Genomic DNA, 20,906 nt, shown 5'->3' with positions numbered 1-20,906 from the left:
GCCTGATGTAAACTTTATTGCTAAACAAAGAAATAAAACTAAAAGTTGTAAAGAGTATAATACTGCGCATATAGTGTTTACAAGTGTTTCAGCGGAAATTCCGATGAAACACCTTAGGCCTAAAGCTCTTTTTTGTTTTGCTTCCCTTCTAAGAGAATGAATTTTGTCACGTTTAATTTAATATAGCCTGAAGCAAGTGTAAACAGATTGCAAAATAAAAACACCGATTTTGTAACTGCCAGCTAAAAAACTTTTCAAGTATATTTCTCGTGTGTAAGCCGTGTATGTATTGAAAGCTTTATCTGGAGGTATATATACGCTGCAGTTAAGCACTTGTTTTGGTATAGTCAAGATGTTAAAGTTTAAGTTTTTCTGGGGGGCTGTGTTTCTCCCCGCATGCGCGTTTGGGTGAGTTTTGTCAATGGTCGTAACATTTGATTTTCAAATCATCATTCAGATTTACTGTATGGTTAAATTATGGTGTACTTAGTGCATATACTATGTTTTGCACCAATTCTGATAAATTATTTTACGTTCTGTATATGAAAAAATACAGTGGAAATAATGTAATAACGGTAATGCAAAATTGCTAAACCAGGTTTTGCTGTTTATTGATGAGCGTTTATGCAGTTGTTTTTTGTATAGGCTATCAATACGAATTCCGGATATTCCCGATGAACGCAGATTTTTGTAAGTAAAGACAGAAATAATTAAATGTGTGTGTGCTTAAAGCTATTTTCTATTAATTATATCAAGTATAACTCCATTTGGTAAAATTTGCTATCGCTTATACTAAAAGTTGTTTTGTTTTTGATTCTGTTCTCAAAGCCCCATTCGTCCACCGAATTTGATCAGACCCACCTTTGGAATTCCATTTCCACCCCGGTTTCCACCACGCTTACCACCACAGCTTCCTACCATTGGAATTCCATTTCCACCCCGGTTTCCACCAGTTGATCTCATACCTATTAGACCGTTCCCAACGAAATCAAACATAAAGTAAGATTCATATTTTATGTACAGAAAATCAAACTTTCATGGCTAAATACGAACAAATTTATAACGTTACTGCTTTGTTACGGTCTTCATATGTGTACAGCAAGTATATTGCATATGTGAGAAACGTTGACCTCTCACCACTTTTTGTTGATGTGAGAACGCGTTCCCAGCATATTTGTTTGCTATAAAAATCCAATTAGAGAATAATTTGAGGATTTCAGGTTTACTATAAATTATTGTTTGTGTCCTCTGATAGAACAAATTTTTATACATCAATTGGTCGTATAAAGCAAATTAATAATGTTTGGAAAAGCAAGCAAAATAAAAATATAGGCCTACTGTACAAAGCAAGAACACTGTATGGTTGTAAACACATCGAGTATGTCATTAACTGATATAATTGTCTATGCATGAGCTATATGTATAAGGCAATTGACTGCTATATTTTTATAAAACAAAACATAGTAAAAGCGTAAAATATTTGCTACTACAGGATTTTTAAACATTTTGAAAGCACAGAACCCAGCAAGTTTCATGCATGTGTGGCGCTTGCGCTTAGAGGAAGCCAAATTCATAACCTTGCTTTTTAGGCCTGTTTAGTGAATAAAAAGTTGTGTATCTCGAATCGAAAACAGGTTTGGCGTCATATACAATATTCTAATTCATTGTATTTCGACGCTTAATTGTTTAAAACTAGTTCGCACGTCAACGTATATATATACCGTATATACTTAAAACAATCGCAAGTTGGATTTACAAGTAGGCTACCATTTCAAGTAAAGGCTAGGGTTGTCAGCTATAAAATTTGAACATGGACAAAATTGTAACAATCTACTTTGAAGCTTATTACTAAAGGTATAGAATTCACAATGTGATAAATTGAAGAAATTTTTGTTTGGTATCTGATTTAATCATTTGTTTGATGTGGGACGAAAAATGTCTTGGACATTCAACAAAAGTTAAGTGGCTTAACGTTGGCAGGAGTCATATTGCGTCTGACTAACAAGCTGGATCATAAAGTAATAACGTGTGTTAACGTCAAGGTTTGCGTCAAATGACTATTCAAAAGCTTGTCACAAATTTTGCCGGGTTTATGACTTTCTTTTCAGACAGCGCTTACTGAGCCAAAATTAGTCGTTGAAATAATGGCTTTTGTTATTTTTTATGGAAGTCATACATACATACATACATACGGTTGAGTAATTTCAGGTTGAGTCATTTCAGAGAAATAATGCTAGTGAAGTCAAGTCAAGTCATCGGAACATGCAACTTGAGTTGATCTGAATTATCACGAAACTGGCTTGCGTTTCCAAACTTACTTTTTAGGACTACAACATTATTGGTAATTACAACGACAAAACATGAAAGCAAGGCCGTGACCAAGTGTGAATTCACAACACACGCCAAAAAATTGTAATACATAATATCTTCTATGTCAATATGTTCCGCAAAATAATAAGTTTGCAGTGTGGGCTAACACAGTTTTTATAAAACGGTTTGCTATGTTTACTTCTTCATGTTGCTTGAATTAATTATTGTCGTCAAAATATAGCTCCTGAATGGTTAAGATTTGGTAAACACGGTACCGCATTTACTTACCATGCGCTATACACCATACGCAAGGGAATTGCAGGTAATGTTCACAGACACACAGGAAGTGGTCGCTGAACAAAGGATATTGATGCATGCTCTGACATGTGATACTGATGATATTGTCATACTTATCTTGCAAACTTTTCATTATTGCACACTGTTTCCCTTAACTTTACAACACCTTGAGGGTGTGTCGTGTTACGTAAAATGTTAAGCAGAGCACTGAAATTAGATCCATTGCACCATACCATGTTTCCCATGCAGGAAAATGAAATGATTTTTATACTCGGCTTACATATAATATACATATGTTGTAGGTACGACCACAATATTTTAGTTCCCAAAACATTTCGTGTAGGAGCCGAGGAGACGGTCATACTGAACTTGTACAAGTATTCATCAGCCACAGTTACAGGATACCTCAGGGTTAGCTAACATTCACTATAAATAAATGTTGTTCATTATTTCATGATACTTTCTTTTCAGGATTTACCTGGACGACTCAACCTTTTCAGCGAAATTCCAAGCATAAAGCTTGATGCGATTACAAGTAAGATGCCAATTAAACTAAAGTTTAAGGTAAGTCATACAACAGTCTGGACAAATGTTAGAAATGTTCTGTTGTTGTTGTTAATTATTTTATACCACTCGGCTTAGCCAAACTTTGTGCTCTTGGAAATGTATGAAAATCACAGAAACTGTCAAATCAACAGGTGGATGATGACAATATACCAGTGTTTCGACAAAATCAAAAGGTCGAAATGGCTATTGAAGTCAGAAATAGCGGGTCGGATTTCACGAAAACGATAGTTGTTGACGTGACAAAAGAAAGTGGATACCTTTTTGTCCAAACAGATCGACCCGTTTACAGGTACATATGAAGATAAAAAGATTTCAATCGATGTTGCAAATAAGTATAAATTTGACAAAAATATAAACCCACTTTTTTGTGTATGCGTATGTAAAAATCTTCATGCTTTTATGCAAAGACCGAGTGAAAATGTGGAAATACGAGTCTATCCACTCGATCAAACTATGGCACCAGACAGAGAAAATCAAGTTCAAGTCACCGTTAGAGTAAGCATGGACTTTACTCATTTGTACCTAAAACTTAGATGCTTTAATTCAACCATATTTTACCTTGACGTAGACGCCCGACGGAGTAGGAGCATACAGAGTAATACGCAGACTGCCACCTTTCGGATTCATTGAAGCTGTTTTTGACATTGCCGAACAACCAGTGTTCGGAACCTGGTCCGTGGAAGCCAAATATGCTTCTAAGGTTAGTATGTGAAACAGAAATGTTAGCCGTTATTTTCTTTAGCAAGCATTGAACTTGCTTAACTCGTAGATGTGTACAAATTAGAAAATAATGTATTGCTGTCACAGATAGTGGCGTAGCTGGGGTGTTAAAAGCCAAGAAACAAATATAGTTTTTACGCCCCGACCTAACAAAATAAATGTGGAGATCGAACACTCAAGGTGCAAAGTCTAGTCTCTAGTGGTTTAAAATTTTTTTCGTTTGTTACGCCACAAAAATGCTTTAAATGGAATGTATTGTAATATTTGTACTGTACATACAATAGCTGGTAAATTATGGTGTTTAACTTGGTGACGCCGTACAAAACGATTTTGTAATGCCATATGCAACGGTTTTGAAACACTGTATTACTCAGCTTTATATATGTTTTCAAACAGTACTGTAACTTGTCGCCAATAAGTAATAGTAAACCAGAAAATGCAATGGCCAAGAAAACTTGTAAACGCCATAAGGCCCTGAAATTAGGTTTGCGATTGAAGCATTGCCTAATGTCTCACTTAATCAACAAAAGTGACGAAAGCGAGCAGAATTACGCAGCTAGAATGTCTGTGTGACGGTTTTGGCGGTTAGCCTGTCAACCGTCACAGATGCATAACGAATTAAGAAAAAACTATAATTACGTCTCAATCAACAGCAAATTTAAATTGTATTCAGACAATGTTGTATTATGGCACTGCAAACCTGAAAATTGTTATAGCTAAAGCATAGACTGTTATATACTAAACATTTGAGAATTATATTTCATTACCATTTGGCATCTTGTAAGTTATTATAAAAATTCTGATCTCATTCAGAGCCCCATGTGACTGCGTCGGGGCACTAATGGACCCCACTTCACCCACCCCCATTTACACCACCTCTGGTCAGAGATTTGCCCAATACAGAGTACAGACAATACAAATGCAAAATAATACACTTCAAACATTTTGGTTTTTTGTATTTTTGTCATTGTGTGGTATTTGCTGTAATTTTTATCGTTTTTTTGTCTCTTTGTTTGTAACTTCAGAGTTATAAACTTAAAAATTATATTTTAGGGCTACAGCACAGTAGCAGTCACAAGATTTTCCATTCGTCGTTACGGTAAGTAGTTTTCATTATAGGCCTATAGGTAGGCCTAATAAACCCAGAGCTATAACCTCATATAGCCTACCAAACAGGTATTTGAACTGCGAGCTAAGTAATGTTTCATTGAGGAAAATTATCAATGTTTTATTTTCTAGTTTTGCCATCATTCAATGTAAAGGTGGATATGGACAAAAATTACTTTTTTGTTACCGATAATGCGATTAGAGGTTACATTCGTGCAAATTACAGGTAAATTGATTTAACTAAATACATTACAATTGTTACGTAAAACGCAGATGTTTAAGATGTCCTTTACATACGTCCTTTACGGCGAACCATCACACCGAAGTCACTATGCGAGTGCTGGTAAAAGATAAGAACACCCCAATAAGGCTTGGTACTTGATTAAATAAAAACGCAAACCCTCAGTTAAGAAAAACTAAAAACTAATTAAATTACAGCCGACATTTCATAGTTAATACTTATCTAGCAGAAGAAAAATAGTAGTATCAAGCAAAGCTGTTGCTTTACCAACACTCCCAATCGAACTCACTTGAGATTGTTAAATGTCTAAATCAGGAAAACGACAAGAATTACATATAAACAGCAAGAACAAGAGAAGTTGGCAGCATAGTTGGGAACCGCGGGGAACAAAATGCGACCAAAACAAAAACAATACAAAACTATGTATAAGAAACGCAACAAATTATACAAAAAAACGGCTACAGCAAAATAATATAAACCACAAAATGTGCAAACAAGTCAAACTTATGATACACAAACAAAACACACAAAACAATAAACTAAAATGTAATAACTAAAAAGTGCTGAAACATGTACAAATTTCATGAAGTGTGGCCACATTTGTTACACAATAAAACTACAAACCTCATACAAAATAGCCTATAGCAAATACAGCAAAGTGTAGAAAAATTCTTCTGAAATTTACTTTGCATTATTGCTATCTCACGATCTTGTCATATTTGGTATAAAAAGCATTTCACTTTTCTTATGGCTTTGTATTTAAATAAGTAATACAAAACAACCCATCGTGTTCTATAATGACAGCTACGGAGAAGCTGTTGAAGGAAACTATTTTTTCTCGATGAAATTCAAGAAAACACCAACCTCAGAACCAATAGAATTTTTCAAGAGACCGGGACCATATGTAGTAACCGTGCGTATTAACATGAAATAGTTACTATCATGAATATTTTTAAATACCTCTTGCCATATACAGTACTTTGCACAATATTTCTAATGCAGGCTGATTTTGTGGACGGAGAGCAATATTTTGATATTCCAATGGGAGACCTTACAGATGTATTAGACGATGGAGAAACTCTTGAAACACTTGCTGAAAACTCGGGTTCAATATTCATAGAAGCTACAGTTAACGGTAAATTTAAATCTTTCGTCAAAAATTTAATCAAAAAAGAACTTAGTGATGGCTGCAAGTAACGACAGGTTTATTGAAATTTGGTGATTGTTTACAGCCAGAGCTGATAACGTCATGGAATCAGATATTACTCCTGATCTGCCCTTTCTTAAATCTCCTTTTGTCATTGACGTATCTAAGACGCCCAAATATTATGAACCAGGCTTCACATATCGTATGAAGGTATAAAACGTGCGATTTAGTTTATATAAGTTATAAGTTAATTTATCAATTTTTGTAAAATTTTTGTTTTCCACAGGCCAGCATAAGAGATATTACGACAGGAAAACCCGCTCAATCTGTATCGTTAAAAATTACAGGTATGTAGGTTATAGTAATCCTAATCGTCCAGAATGAAAGTTTAATTCTAAGTTTAAAACTAATTTTTTACTAACAGTGGACCAGTCATCTATTGGGACTCGCTTAACTTCAAACGACCAAGGTGAAATATCAACGGCATTAGATTTCGAAGGAAATGCAGCCCATGTAAGTTATGTAATCATTGACATGTGCAATATCAATCTCTTTCTTAGTGAATATTAAAAACACATGCTGTATAGTGTGCATGTATGTGTGCATACAGATGTGTACATATGTAACTATAAATGTCGTACAGGTTCTGACAATAAGTACTACGATAAACGGCATATCTGATGAAGATCAGTCGCAAATTTCATTTAATGTGGAACCGTATTCGTCTCCAAACAATAACTATCTACAGGTATACAAGGTTCAATTATATTGAATAAATGTTTATATATGGGCTATAATAGGCTATAATAGTATAACTTTGGCTATAATGTTATAATGATATGGCGTAATGTTTGATTCAACTCTCTTGTATGCAGATATCAGTTCCGGATGAGGCAGTTAGAGTTGGACAAAGAAATATTTTTATCACGTTTCGATTCCACCCGAGTGCTCCAGTGCAAGTTCGCTATGTGGTAAGTAAAGTTACGAATACCGACCCTTTTCTGATGCCAAACCGCTATACCTTTATCTTGTGTGATGATGTTAGATAAAGCTGTCTGGCTATCCAAACATTATTTCAATAGATCCTTGCTCGTGGATCAATCATCGATTCCGGGATAAACATTCCGCATCCTGGAAATAAGGAAAGTAGTCAGCAGGTTATCATAACCCACGAAATGGTTCCCTCATTCAGAGTAGTTGCATATCACATGGTTGACTCGGAAGTGGTATCAGCGTCCCTTTGGATAGACGTTGTTGACCAGTGCAAAGAAGTTTGTTTTGTTGTTCTACTTCTTAATCATAGAAGCGTTTACTATCATATGCGGACAGAACTCAATTAAGACAATGTCACATTTGTACCTATATATTTTAAGGAACTAACAGTACAGGTTCCAGAAGAGGTTTTACCTGGAACAAGTGTTCCTTTTACAATAAGAGGTAAGTAACGTTATTTTTGTCATAAAATTTACAGGTATGTTTTAGTTATGGAGTGTTTTAGGTTTGTTTTCTGCTTCAAGGCGCTCCGCAAGCTGCAGTGAGCGTGTCTGGGGTGGACAAATCCGCTTATTTTCTTTTTGACCAAGAACGTTTAAACCGTGAGTTGATGTTCGATAAAATGGAAAGTTACGACAGAGGATGTGTTAGAAGTGGAGGAAGCGACGGACGTAACGTGTTTTCAGTGAGAATCTCGAATTTTGAATTTTCCTTGATGTTTGACAATCAACACAACTCGTTATATTCTTTATCTTTATTGAACACGATTATAGGGAGCTGGCTTACAGTTTTACGGAAAATCTGGCCGTGAAGCAACTTCCGCATGCAGCTCATCGTCTTCCAGATCTAAACGAGACATTGCTGTCAGTCCAGCGGAACTAGGTGAGATCTTTTATGAGAGATACCGTTTCAAACTTTTGCAATCCAAAATCATCTGCATAAAAATAGATGGACTCAAGGACTTATAATGCAAATATAAATAGTTGAATATTTCTGTACTTAGCAACTATATTTAGTTAGTTTAAATATGCGAAAGATGTTTTACTCTTTACTATACAGTTAGCTTGGTTAGCTATAACTATGCTGACATGAAAAGCAACATGTGACTTGTTCCACACACGACCTTGTACCGATTGATTAAATGACCAAACTTTACTGGTCGTAATTTCTAACTTTTAATTTTACGCATGATGTTGCAAGCACACAAACTAAAACAATGTGAGCGAGATGGAAAGCGAGAGGATCCTTCGGGCGAAGATTGCGATAAACGCGGGATACGCTGTAGAGATAACTACGAAGCGCAGTATCCGGGTTGTTGGAAGAAATTCAGAGATGCTTGCCTACAAGCAACAAGAGAAAGGTACAAAATTATCCTATAGCCATCAACTCAATTATGCATTATTGGGCTATAGGAAGCGGTTTTTAAATGTTAGCGCTTTTTAGATTTGTGAAGCAAACACTCGGACTTGCTGATACGGGAAATGAAGCTGAAGCTGAAGCTAGTGTCGAGGAAAGAAGAGCAGCTTTCCAAGAAAATTCTACTCCATGGACAGTCACTGTGTAAGTGTTTTGAAGACAACCCTGTATTGCTTGTCAAGTGTGCAAACGTGTTTAAATAATGCTCATGCACTATACAAGGTATCTAACAACAAATAAGTAATTTTATTTAAAAAAAAACAAACAATTTGAACTCAGGCTTTTCCTAAAACTTAGCTTAACAGTATTTAGTTGAAGGTTATCTAACTATACTTTGCAGGGTGGAAGGTGTGGAAATACCACAAGTTGCGTAAGTATTGTCGGCATATAGGCTATGACAATACGTTGAAAGCTAATTTACATTAAGCCATAATTAAGCATGCATATAAACAAACATCATACTTCTGTTTAAATACGTATACAAAAATATATTTAGACATATAAAATACTTAAATACATGAACAGAGAAACTGCCGTGGAAGTTGCACCACCAGTAGCTCCGCTGCGTCCGTTACCCTTCATTCCGCCACAGCCATTGCCTCCGCAGCCGTTTGTGCCTTTAGGTGGAGGTGGCGGTGGCGGAGAATTTGGAGCTGCTTCTTTTGGTCGTCCTTCGTTTTCATTAGAGGTAGCAGAACGACCAAATGTTGTGGCCGCAGAGAAACCAACTACGACCACTACAACAGCTACAGCCGCTCGACCAACCAGCTTTGTTCGTTCAGACTTTCGAGAAGCTCTATCCTGGCCGACGATCCAAATGTACATATACGAAGAATATAAAACAGAGTTTGTACAAAAACCATTGCTAAACGTTTATGGGAAATTGTATTTTAATTTTAATCCGCAGAAAATCAAATGGAGAGCATACTTTTTACAAAAGAGCTCGCGACAGCATCACTACATTTTTGATTGATGCGGTTGGCATGCACGATTCGTCAGGTAAAGCCTTAAACGTTTGTATGACGGATGTAGACGCACTGCAAATCTGCTATCCCTGAGAATTGAAGTAAATTTTCTTGTTTATGCAAATGTTGATTCTTTTATATACTGTAGATGGGTTTTGCGTGGCTCCTTCTACGGAACTTCGAGTATTCAAAGACATTTTCGTGCAACTCAATGCTCCATACTCCCTAAAATTACAAGAACAAGCTCAATTGAAAATTGTGGTTTTCAATTACAACAAGGATTTTACGTTCACTGTAAGGCTTTTGATACATGTCGTGTGTTATTACCCGTACTCGTAATCTTAGTATAAATAAATTTTTATCCCAATATCTTATTTTTTCTATAGGTGGTTGTTCGTGTCAGAACTGATGAAACATTTTGCACAAGATTTCAAACAGGTACAAAACACTCAATACAAAAGAAATTTTTATAGTTTGTTATTGATAATTCGTTATGGCAATTGTAATACAATATTATTCAGCAAATGATTATGAGATTTTCTTTTGTTTTTAGGTATGTGGTCCGAATTAATAAGATTTGATGTCGATCCCAATGATTCCTCCTCTGCAACGTTGTCTGTCCTTCCATTGCGAATACCATTAGGAGGGCTCGGAGACATTGATGTTGATATTAGAACAATCGATAATACATTACTGGACTCAATAAAGAAAGAAATTTTAATAGAAGTAAAAATTTATAAGTAGAAGTTATTTTTTTAAACCTTGACAATTAAGTAACTATAATTACTTGTTTTAAAAATGCCAGCCTGGATAATGATGCCAAGCATAAAACACAAGAGTGTATAAATCGAAAAAAACAGAAAACAACTTGACAAATTACCGTTTGTAAAAAATAAAATAAAGGAACATCAATCAAAAGGCAGTATTTCCAATTTGCATTTTAGCCTGAAGGTGAAGTAAGAGACACCTACAAGTCTTATCCGCTAGATCTGAAGACTGAAAACCAACACATCTTTTCGGTGAACTTTAATTTTCCAGAACTGTTTGTCGCAAATACTAGACAATGCTGGATTTATGGATACAGTAAGTTCACATAAATGTTTCGAATTTTTTTTATTTCAAAATCGCGAATATTTGCTATTATTTCTAATACATCAATATACTTTTAGTTTTTTACTTGCCTTTATCAAAGCAACCATAATTATCAAAAAATTATCGCTGTATCAAATGGATACATCTATGCATTTATGTTATTTGTTATCAAAATATTTATGGCTAAGGTATTAGTTTACGTATTGTCTATTTACGGTTCTGATATAATTTTTTTCCAGCTAATTTTATGGGACCTTCAATTGAAGTCGATCCGATTACTAAAGAACCACGCGACATCAAGTCCATCTTTAAGTAAATTGTTTGCATTGGTTGTATGATGCTGAATCAACAGCATGATTGTCAGTGATGGAAATTAGTCATAATGCCTGTGACACAAGTCAACTCGCTAATAGCGCAAGCCCAAGTCAAGTCAAATGGAGTCAGTGATATTTACACAATCAAGTTCACGTCTAAATCTTAAAGCATACCATATAATTACGATTTACAATTCAGTTTTGTTTTAGTTGACACCAATTACCTGTATTGTAAATTCTCGTGGCGAAGTTAAACGCATAAAAGTTGCAGGGTGTTTTTTATATAGAAAATATTTTATAAGTAACAAAACAATTCGATGAAGATTTAAATTAATTTGGATCGCGACTCGAGCCAAGTCAACCAAAATATCTACGTTAAATGAAAGTCAATTTTTATTTTAAACAACAAAACGCAAGTCAAGTCAAAAACCTGACTTAAGTCCAATTTGAGTCAAATCCAAAGCAATGATTCGGGTCTTTCCATCTCTGCGAATGGTGCCCATCCGTGACCTATAACAAACTACTGTATATGATAACTTTATTACCCAATATGTCTCCATCGTCAGAAAAGGTTTGAGTTTCAAAACCAAAAGGCACAAAATTAGTGATAAATACTTTCATTTCCAATTTAGAAATCCTTATGGCTGCGGAGAACAGAATATGTTGGTCACTGGTCCAAACGTATACGCTCACATGTATTTAGAAGGTGTTAATAAAATACGTCCTGGAGACAAGCAATACGAGGAGTCTGTCAAAAAAATGCAGGACGGTGAGCTAATGCATCGCTTATACTCTAAAGCAACTTCCACACATTTTACCGAAAATATGTGCATTAACGATGAAAGGATTGTGAATGTCTGGTCTAATGCAAATTTGAAGCCAATTTATGAAAGTCAAGAATTTGTATTGGCTGTTAAATCTATCAAAATGTTTTGATTGAAGTAAAGAAAAGCTGTAAATACGTTGCTGGTAGCCTAATATTGTGCTATACTAGTTTGGGCGTAAGGAATCGAGGGATTGTATTTAAACATGTGCATTGTACAACAACATGGTATGTAGTGTTTTGAATTTTTTGCAAGGATTTAATCGACAACTACAATATCGCTCGGAACGCGTTGGGAGTCGAGCTTGGGCCGTATTTACTCATTATCTTCCGAGCACATGGTACGTTTTTCAGAACTTAGCCAATAATGTTTAATGAAAGTATACGCTACTATTCTTGTTAGTTGGTTACAAAAATTTTAGAAAATTAACTTCGCTAATGCAGGTTAAATGCATACGTGAATCGAGTCTTTATTCAAGCCAAGATATATTACACGGACATGGATACTGCACCAATATGCAATTCCCTAGAATGGATGCTTGGCGAACAACAAGATGACGGTCAGTTTCAGGAACTTACTCCTCCTATACACAGGGAAATGCACGTAGGTCAACACATACGATATCATCAATGCCTCTGGAGAAAGCCTGTTTAGTTTGGTACCATCTTTTGTATAGGGGGCCGTTGGAGGTGCTTTGTCATTGACAGCGTATGTTTTAATTACTTTGGTCCATGCTGATGATCAGTGTTCGACTGAACTCAATCAACAAATAATAGCAGCCAGAAACAAAGCTATCGCTTTTCTGGAAAGGAACAAAAATGACAACACCTTTCACCGTACTTATGGGGCAGCTCTCTTAGCTTATGCTTTGTCTTTGCACGATCCAAGTACGGTTTTTGTTCAAGAAATCAACCAAAGGTATATGTACATAATTTTCATATGTGTAGCTGCATTAAAAAAACTTCACAATATGGAAATGTTTTTAGCAAAGTCGCACAGTAAAAATATTAAGATAATATTGTCCGTTGAATGGTACTTGTTCTTTGATTCATTTTACTTATTAAATTAACTTGCTTAGTATATTGGTTAACGTTTTAAACAACATGTACAGTAGTTTAGGCTACGTGACAGAGATAACGCGGAGTAACTATCCTTACTTAACTTCGTTTTTCTTCTTCTTCATCATATATATTTGATCTCCATCTTCTTCTTCATCTACGCTTATTGTAATTATAGGCATATTTATATTGGTCGTTTTTATCCATTTCTGAATTCTTGGATTGTTTCGGACATTTTTTAGATTAAAATGTTTTTGACTACATGCATGCCGTATACGTTGATGTAATGATCGCAACAATCAAACTGTCTCCTTGTTATAAAATGTTATGCTTCTAGGTTATTAGCACTTAAACAACATGACAGCGCATTAAGACAAACTTTCTGGAGGGGACGCCCAGCCAGTGAAATAGCTGGCACAGACATCCATGCTTACTGGTACAATGCAAAACCTCAAGCTGTTGACGTAGAAGCAACTGCCTATGCCCTGTTAACTCAAATAGAAATGATTAAAGCTAAAGAAAAAGGTATGTTGTTAAATAAATAAGGCCCCCAGTCTTAAATCGGGCACTGAGAGCAATTGTGACTGTAAAAAGTACAGCTTGTAAAGCTGCTGTTTAAATAGGAAAAATATTCCCACTAACCTAGGAATCTTCTATCTTTTCAGTGGAACAGTCAGATTTGGATTTAACACGCCAGATCGCGTTGTGGTTGATAAGTCAACGCAACCAGGGTGGAGCGTTCATATCTACACAGGACACAGTGGTTGGGCTGCAAGCGCTCGCCACTTATATGATATGGGTCAACCAGATAGTGAGTGGCGGTTTATCTAATTTCGCTGTGTTCACACTTTCGGTGGTTAATGTCACTATATTATGATTGAGATCGAAACTAACAAGGAAAAGTAATAGACGCCTATCCGGTGTGCTTATAGTAAGGCTATTCTGCTGGGGTAATTTCCTGTACTACTCGGTAGTTTATTTACGACGCCTGAATCAAACCACAAAACAGACACGTTCGAAACTTGTTACTTTTAATAGCACTGATCAATATACAATAGAAACCAGTGTACTAACGAAAGAATGAAACCTATAACTGAAACGAGGCAAAGTACGACAAAGACCAGATTGTTCCAGCGGCAAAGATAAGCAACTTGCAGATCAAACCTGACATCAGTGCTCAAGCATGGAAGAGATAGATAAACGAAATAGTTATAACCTAGAAGCGGAACGTTCTGTAGCTCGGGGTGGTTTCCACGGTAAATTGAAAATAACGGTACAGTTTGCACCGGGTTAAGGGTTAACAGTATGGTGTTAAGATTGTCAAAATATAATCTAAACCGAAGCACTATTACTGACCACGCCCCAAGATCAATCGCTGAACAATGAGCATCAGGTGTTACACAATGCAAAGTGACAACATTGTAAGCAGAACGATAAAACGTTATTCACTCACAGGATTTCAAAACATTGTGCGAACGGCTTACTTGAAAAGACAGATCGAAGCCCGCACTTATAACCCACCGGAGTCTTTTGCCCAAACGTAGTGACGAATAACGAAAGAGCGAAAACTCCCTAGAATATGGAATAACGATCGAACCACATCACACCGGTTAAAGTAGACGCTCAGACATGTAGGGATCGATAAGGCTTAGCGACAGTAACCATAGCCGACACCGCAGTTTAAGACAACCGAAATGTACAAGAAAAAACTTCAGGAAAGGTCACCAAAATTAATACCTGCCACTGGAAGTATGGCCGCTATGCGGGTCATGAAGGTCAGGAGACGCCCGTGATAACTGGCAGGTTGAGCACCCACCCGATCTTACTGTGTCAACACTTAGATGATATCTCTAAGATAAGGACACACTTATGTGAAATGTCCACATTTTCTGAAGTATTCTAAATCTTTCAGAAATAGTACAGTGTAGTTCTCCCAGATCAGGCCGTAAAAAGAAAAAAACAGTACAGTAATAATACAGTCCTAGAAAGAAAGTCGTGAGAAAAGCAAACATGATGTGATAATTATCGCAATTTAAAATTACGTGTCATCAAATGTTTCTAGAAAGCATAATATTAAAACTATATAAAATTAAAATTAAAAAGATATTAAAAAATATTAATAAAATATTAAACCAAACACATCTGGTTTTAGGATCCTCAACAGGCAACTACCAACTTGAACGTTCGACTTCAGGGCCAGAGTGATACGGAATGGAACAATCCTTACACATTTTCTTTGGATCACCATAACGAAGGCTTTCGAAAAGAAGTTGAAGTTCCTAACAAAGTTATGCAGTCGGGCAGTTTAACCGTTGATGCAACAGGTTCTTAACAGTATACAATACCTAAACTCTATAAAGCAGATAAAATAACCAATGATTGATTTTAAGGGGGCGTATGAGTCGAAATATAAGATTTCTGTAATTCTGTTAGACTCTTCCGTAGGGCTTCAAAAAACCTGTTTAGACCAATCAGAAGGCAGCATGGTTGGTGTTTTCTAGCCTGGGAATTCCCCTAGCAGTTGGCGCGTTTTAAAGTTTCAGATTGCGCGGAAAACTTGGACATAAATTGGCATGAAAAGGGGGAAAATGTGCTTATGTAACAGGATATAGAAATATGTGATTTTTGCCATAGTCCAGTATGAGATAGTATCAAGCAAGCCTAGTTCACATACATAATTTCAGGGATTCCCATGGGGCGATGTTTGAGTTATTGCATTTTTAATAATTTCAATACATAAAGAAATAAAAAAGAAATTGACCCTGTTTTGAAACCTATACGCCTCCTTAATGTCATTATTTGCCAACGAAGCATTCCAGAAGTCTTACCAGTATAATGAATGTTCGTTGCAGGAACTGGTGAAGGTGTCCTATCATATAGATGTATATATCGAACGGTGGTTGACGAGGAAAGCTGTCATTTTCATATAACCCAGAATGTGCATGTTTTAAACGCAAATGCCATTGTTACAAAAGGACATCCGATGAAAATAAAGCTCACGGTAAGTTGGCTGTGAATCGTTATCATGTCGTTTTCCGATCTATGAACAATTAAAATTATTTCATCTAAATTGATGATGCTTTGATGATAATTGAGATATTTTTTTTGTAAACAAACTAAACGTTGCATAAGAATTGATTTTTGATAAATTTGTTCTCTAGATTACAATATCTAAACCTGTCGGGCCACCTGCAGAGGCTTCCATAGTAGACGTGGGGCTACTTTCAGGATTCAGAATTTTGGAGAAAAGTCTCATTCGGTTGTCAATAGCACATGTAGTTGACGGAACAAGTAGGCTATTTTGCTGTTTTAAGTGCAATTCATCACTTGTATAGTCAGATTTGTATTACAAAAAACTAACATGATAAGCAGGAGAGCTCGTTAAACCCGATCAGACAACGCGAAAGCAGTTCTGATCACCAACGCTATAGTTAATCATTATAAACAGTAGTCTGCTTAAAACAACCTAGCGTATCATGTTTATAAACTATTTACAGTTGAAAGATACGAAATGTCCAATCAAAACATCATACTTTACCTGAACCGCATTAAATCAGAACCAATGGTTCTTACTTTTCGAATGGAGCAAACTAATCCCGTTACTAGTCCGCAACCAGCAAAGATCAACGTTTATGATTATTATGAACCTGCGGTAAGCAATACTGTTTCAGATCCAAGTATAAAAAGCGTGTTTCTGTAAATGAAATAAACTTATATCGAAATACTATACATAGCAATAAATGTACGGTGCGTAACAAAATGATGTAGCCTACATCTGATATTTATTAGTTTCCACTTCTTGATTCAAGAGCTATATTTCTCCTACTTTGTGTTCAGATTCATTGCGGACTCTTTTATTCTCTCCCCGGACTGTCCACGGAATTGCGTACCACTAACTGCGACGGAAACGAAATGTGCAAATGCGCTGAAGGAGTTTGTCCCATTTGCAGGTTCTAGTTGCAAGAAAAACGTATCGTGTATACTGCCTACACTTAAAATATGAGCCTTATTATAATTGTTATTGAACATGCATTTTAACAGTGTTCGAACTCAGTCATTATTTTACGTTCCTTGCAGAACAAGGGATGAACAGCTATACAACACAACATGTTTAACCAGATCGGGACAACAGTGTGAAATATGTGAAGAAAATGGTGATTGTATGAACATGTTTTCCAAAGCATGCCAGAGGTTAAATTATAAAATCTTACAGACCTACACATATTTACAAGCTTAAAAACTTTCTGTAGCAAATAGCTTAACATATCGCATCGGTATATAGCAATCGACTATAACTATGATTTGATGATGATCAGTTATGTTATGAGTAATGAATCTTTTGATTTATATATTTTTTTGATTTCATAGTAATTTCGCATACATAGTTAACATCACCCGAGCTGCAGAGGTTGTGTCGTCTCCCATATTTCTATCTTTTAGAGCCCAGCTTGTGGAAACTCTGAAACTCGGTAATCGGTTCATAAGAAACATAACAAAATGCTTTAGCAGTAAAGTGCCATAATTATTGTACATTGTTGATATATTACGTATTGATGAGCTTATGATTTCTTTCAATTTCAGGAGAAGAGTCGCCAGAAAGAAACGCGGAACGGACGTTTACAACACGCAATGATTGCTACGCAAAATGCCACGACCCCGCTTTAGTTGAAACACAACGCTCCGGAGAAATTTCAGTAATTATTATAGATTTTCTGTTTACAAATTTACGATAGACTTAGGCTTTATAATGTTATCCTATACTGGCAAACAACTATAATAATAATAATAATAAAGATAATAATAATAATAATAAAGATAATAATAATAATAATAATAATAATAATAATAATAATAATAATAATAATAATAATAATAATAATAATAATAATAACAATAATAATAATAATAATAATAATAATAATAATAATAATAATAATAATAATAATAATACCAAGCATTTCTGTTGTGTTTAATACCTGATTAAAATCCAATCAAAGGCGCTTCACAGAAAACATATAAAAATGATAAGTAACATACAAAATATCAAAGATTAAAAACAGCAAAACAAACAATAACTTCAGTGAATGGACACTAACTTAAAAAGAGAACAAGTGATCAGAGAGGAACATAGCGAAAGTACAATTAAAACATGTATCGTATTGTTGAAAAAAGTTCAAATATATTAGTTATAATCCAATTTGTTTCAAATAGACCAGCAGGGGCTTCTAACCAGAAGTGCTCGCTGCCTTTGGGAATGCGAGGTAACGTTTTAGAGGGTGTGAAACCTAGGAATAGGCAATTATTCAGAATAACGAATAGAATATTTTTAAAAGTTAGTTTTTGTTTGTTCTAATTTCAATTCGTTATGACGATTTATTTGGTTTCTCTCTTTCATGGCATTAAAAAAACTGGCTTGATCAAATTTGCTGCTCAAAGTTGGTAGGCTATAGTCTAAGCCAGGGATGTCCAACCTGCGGCCCGCGGGCCACATTGCGGCCCGCCTGAGATTTTTGTGCGGCCCGCTAGTCATTTTCAATCCAAGTAGTATTTTGAACTTTCAATCTTACCCTAATTAAAATGTACCAGTCAGCTTTTAGGGGTGCAGTAATAGTATAGTATGGTAACAACAGGGTTATATATAACTATAAGACTCGAAGATGTACCCATTTTTCTTGAAATTTAATAGTTTCTGCGGCCCACTGAATTATTTCAAGTGACAATGCGGCCCACTACAATAAAAGGTTGGACATCCCTGGTCTAAGCCATATAAATATAACTTGTCTTCTTCATCCTCATATATGTCATACTGTATAAGCTATTATTGTTGTTAGCCAGTTTAAGAAAATTTATTAAGAGTTTTTAGGGAGACGGGGCATACACAAGGTTGAAACCCCTAAAATAGTCCCCTAAAATAGACCTAAAATAGTCTACTAACAGATTTGGTGCAAATTTTGCGGTATTTGGTTCCATTTCTATAGGCCTACTCATACGACATTGTGGTCTGATTCTTACATTTGACTTTAATGCGACTTGGCTTCTGCGGCGCTTGCCTATTGAAGGCCGGCTTTATTATACATAGTCTATTCTTAGCCAGTAATGTAAACTATACTTCTTTTTTCGACCCACACGTTTGCAGAGGTGGGCAGGTGGTACTTTGAAAGTACCGTCGGTAACAGTACCGGTACTTGGCAAAAAATGTACCGACGGTTCCGGTATTCGGTACTATTTTAAAAAAGTAGTTCGGTACTTTGTCGATTCTCGGTACCGGTACTTTTTGTGTAAAAGATGCTGCTGCAAATGCAATGTTTGCCGCAATTATGCCCCCGTTAAAGGTTACTCCAGGTCAAAACAGATGTGACGTTAACCGCTTGCGATTTTACTTGACATTTTTAGATTAAAAAAGATCAACAGATGCTAAAATTAGTATTAAGGATTAATTAACATGTATTTTTGAAAACACACTTGTTAAAATTTTGAAATAATCACGTGAAAAGTACCGAGTACCGGGACCGACCGAAATTTCTTGAAAAAAGTTATTCGGTACAGAGTTTCGGTATTTTTTTTAAAGTACCGCGGTACCGGTATCGGTACTGAGAAATTACCGCGGTACAGTAATTCGGTACTATAGTACAGTGGTATTGCTCACCTATGCACGTTTGTTATATGTTGGTAGAATATTTTACTCTTTGTTAGTGCGATTCCTTCTGAACCAAATATTTAGACTGTATTTTCCAATGTTTATACTGTATTTTATAATCTGGTCATGCTTTGCATAGGGTGACCTTTACACCAAAACGGGAACTTTATTGATGATAATGTCAACCGCTCCCGAGCGATCCGTTGATAAATATGGACACACTATGTGAGTAATAATAGAGCAAAACATCCGTACGGTAACAGCAAACAACAGCCTAATATGCACATTATCTTGTATCTTAGGCTACATAGTGCAGTTTGTAAACATACCCAACAAGTACTTTAGCGATTGGAAATATATTGGTTTAGAAATCACTACCGGCTTGGAGAAGGTACTATTATGGAAAGGGTGATTCCTCAAGACAAATGCGACGCAGCCCCGGTCAGAATCGCAAAACCAAATCTTTCATGTGATGACCCAAACTTTCCCAGAGATGCTTCAAAGGAAGCCAAATGTCGACGTCTCAGAAAAATAAGAGAAGCGTGCAAAAACATGGAAAGGCTTAAAGATTTATTAAGAAACGGATGTGACTAAGACAAATTGGCTTGCGTCTCTATTCTTAAATGTATAGGCTAAATGTGTATTCGGACAATGATATTCTATGATAAAAATTCTTAGTTTTTTTTTCGAAAAATTGTGCCATGTAACATAAGCTTTCATTTTAAATCTGGCCAATATGAAATGAAACTCTACGACACCACGAATATGATTGACTTATCTCTTCCTTGCTGGCTTGCTTTTAAGATATTTAAAATTTCACGATACTGCAATCATGAATTAGTTAACAAAATTTATTGCATTGTTTTCAGTGCATATTATAAGCTCATATTAAAACTGCATATGTAAGCTTAGATTTGGTAACACTAAATTGCTTCTTTCCATACGTTACAGGCACGATGTTGGTTCACAGCAGGTGCTGTCTTTTTGGTTAGATATCTATGTGGTATATAGCTTATGTCTATGAGATAAGCCCTATACTTTCTTTAATTTGGACAGTAAAATATCTTTCCCAACACGTTGATGATGATTACTCACCGATAAGTCTTGGTCACTAAGTTTATTTGTATCGGCTAAATGCTATATGCTTTCTTTAATGAAAGCATTAACCAAACCGAGTTTGTCTTAGTTTGGATAGAAACAATATTGAATTACAAATGT

The 20,906-nt window shown here is 35.7% G+C and overlaps 1 protein-coding gene across 2 annotated transcripts; it reads left to right on the top strand.

Moving 5' to 3' along the window:
* The first annotated feature begins 198 nt into the window (after window positions 1-198).
* On the top strand, window positions 199-20,599 carry LOC143448977 (complement C3-like). Of its 2 annotated transcripts, none has more exons than XM_076948967.1 (47): window positions 199-408; window positions 646-690; window positions 829-999; window positions 2,910-3,018; window positions 3,079-3,171; window positions 3,306-3,463; window positions 3,582-3,669; window positions 3,743-3,874; window positions 4,948-4,993; window positions 5,134-5,227; window positions 6,047-6,155; window positions 6,245-6,377; window positions 6,475-6,599; window positions 6,676-6,736; window positions 6,814-6,902; window positions 7,033-7,137; window positions 7,265-7,360; window positions 7,472-7,660; window positions 7,763-7,826; window positions 7,907-8,067; window positions 8,156-8,264; window positions 8,583-8,742; window positions 8,826-8,942; window positions 9,139-9,168; window positions 9,324-9,617; window positions 9,706-9,797; window positions 9,912-10,057; window positions 10,150-10,201; window positions 10,317-10,489; window positions 10,708-10,846; window positions 11,095-11,167; window positions 11,802-11,938; window positions 12,249-12,333; window positions 12,437-12,596; window positions 12,670-12,911; window positions 13,389-13,576; window positions 13,717-13,862; window positions 15,204-15,375; window positions 15,904-16,052; window positions 16,213-16,342; window positions 16,549-16,703; window positions 16,889-17,001; window positions 17,129-17,242; window positions 17,420-17,520; window positions 17,633-17,745; window positions 19,828-19,913; window positions 20,057-20,599. In XM_076948967.1, exons 1-47 carry the CDS (start codon window positions 353-355, stop codon window positions 20,280-20,282), a joined length of 5,826 nt encoding a protein of 1,941 aa, XP_076805082.1. In that variant the 5' UTR covers window positions 199-352; the 3' UTR covers window positions 20,283-20,599. The 2 variants fall into 2 exon arrangements, with proteins under 2 accessions (XP_076805082.1, XP_076805081.1); XM_076948966.1 differs by having other exon boundaries at window positions 6,011-6,155.
* Window positions 20,600-20,906: the final 307 nt, after the last annotated feature.

The sequence above is a fragment of the Clavelina lepadiformis genome, chromosome 3, assembly GCF_947623445.1.
Source record: "Clavelina lepadiformis chromosome 3, kaClaLepa1.1, whole genome shotgun sequence".
Classification (NCBI taxonomy): domain Eukaryota; kingdom Metazoa; phylum Chordata; class Ascidiacea; order Aplousobranchia; family Clavelinidae; genus Clavelina; species Clavelina lepadiformis.
Note: the sequence above shows the minus strand (reverse complement) of the source record. Positions and strands in the feature narration are given on the sequence as shown.

Bases quoted from the DNA above. Each gene is read 5' to 3' on its own strand.
- LOC143448977 (XM_076948966.1), top strand. From the start codon at position 353: ATGTTAAAGTTTAAGTTTTTCTGGGGGGCTGTGTTTCTCCCCGCATGC. The intron at 12,334-12,436 runs GTACGTTTTTCA...TCGCTAATGCAG, and splicing joins CATTATCTTCCGAGCACATG to GTTAAATGCATACGTGAATC. The intron at 17,746-19,827 runs GTAATTATTATA...TGCTTTGCATAG, and splicing joins AACGCTCCGGAGAAATTTCA to GGTGACCTTTACACCAAAAC.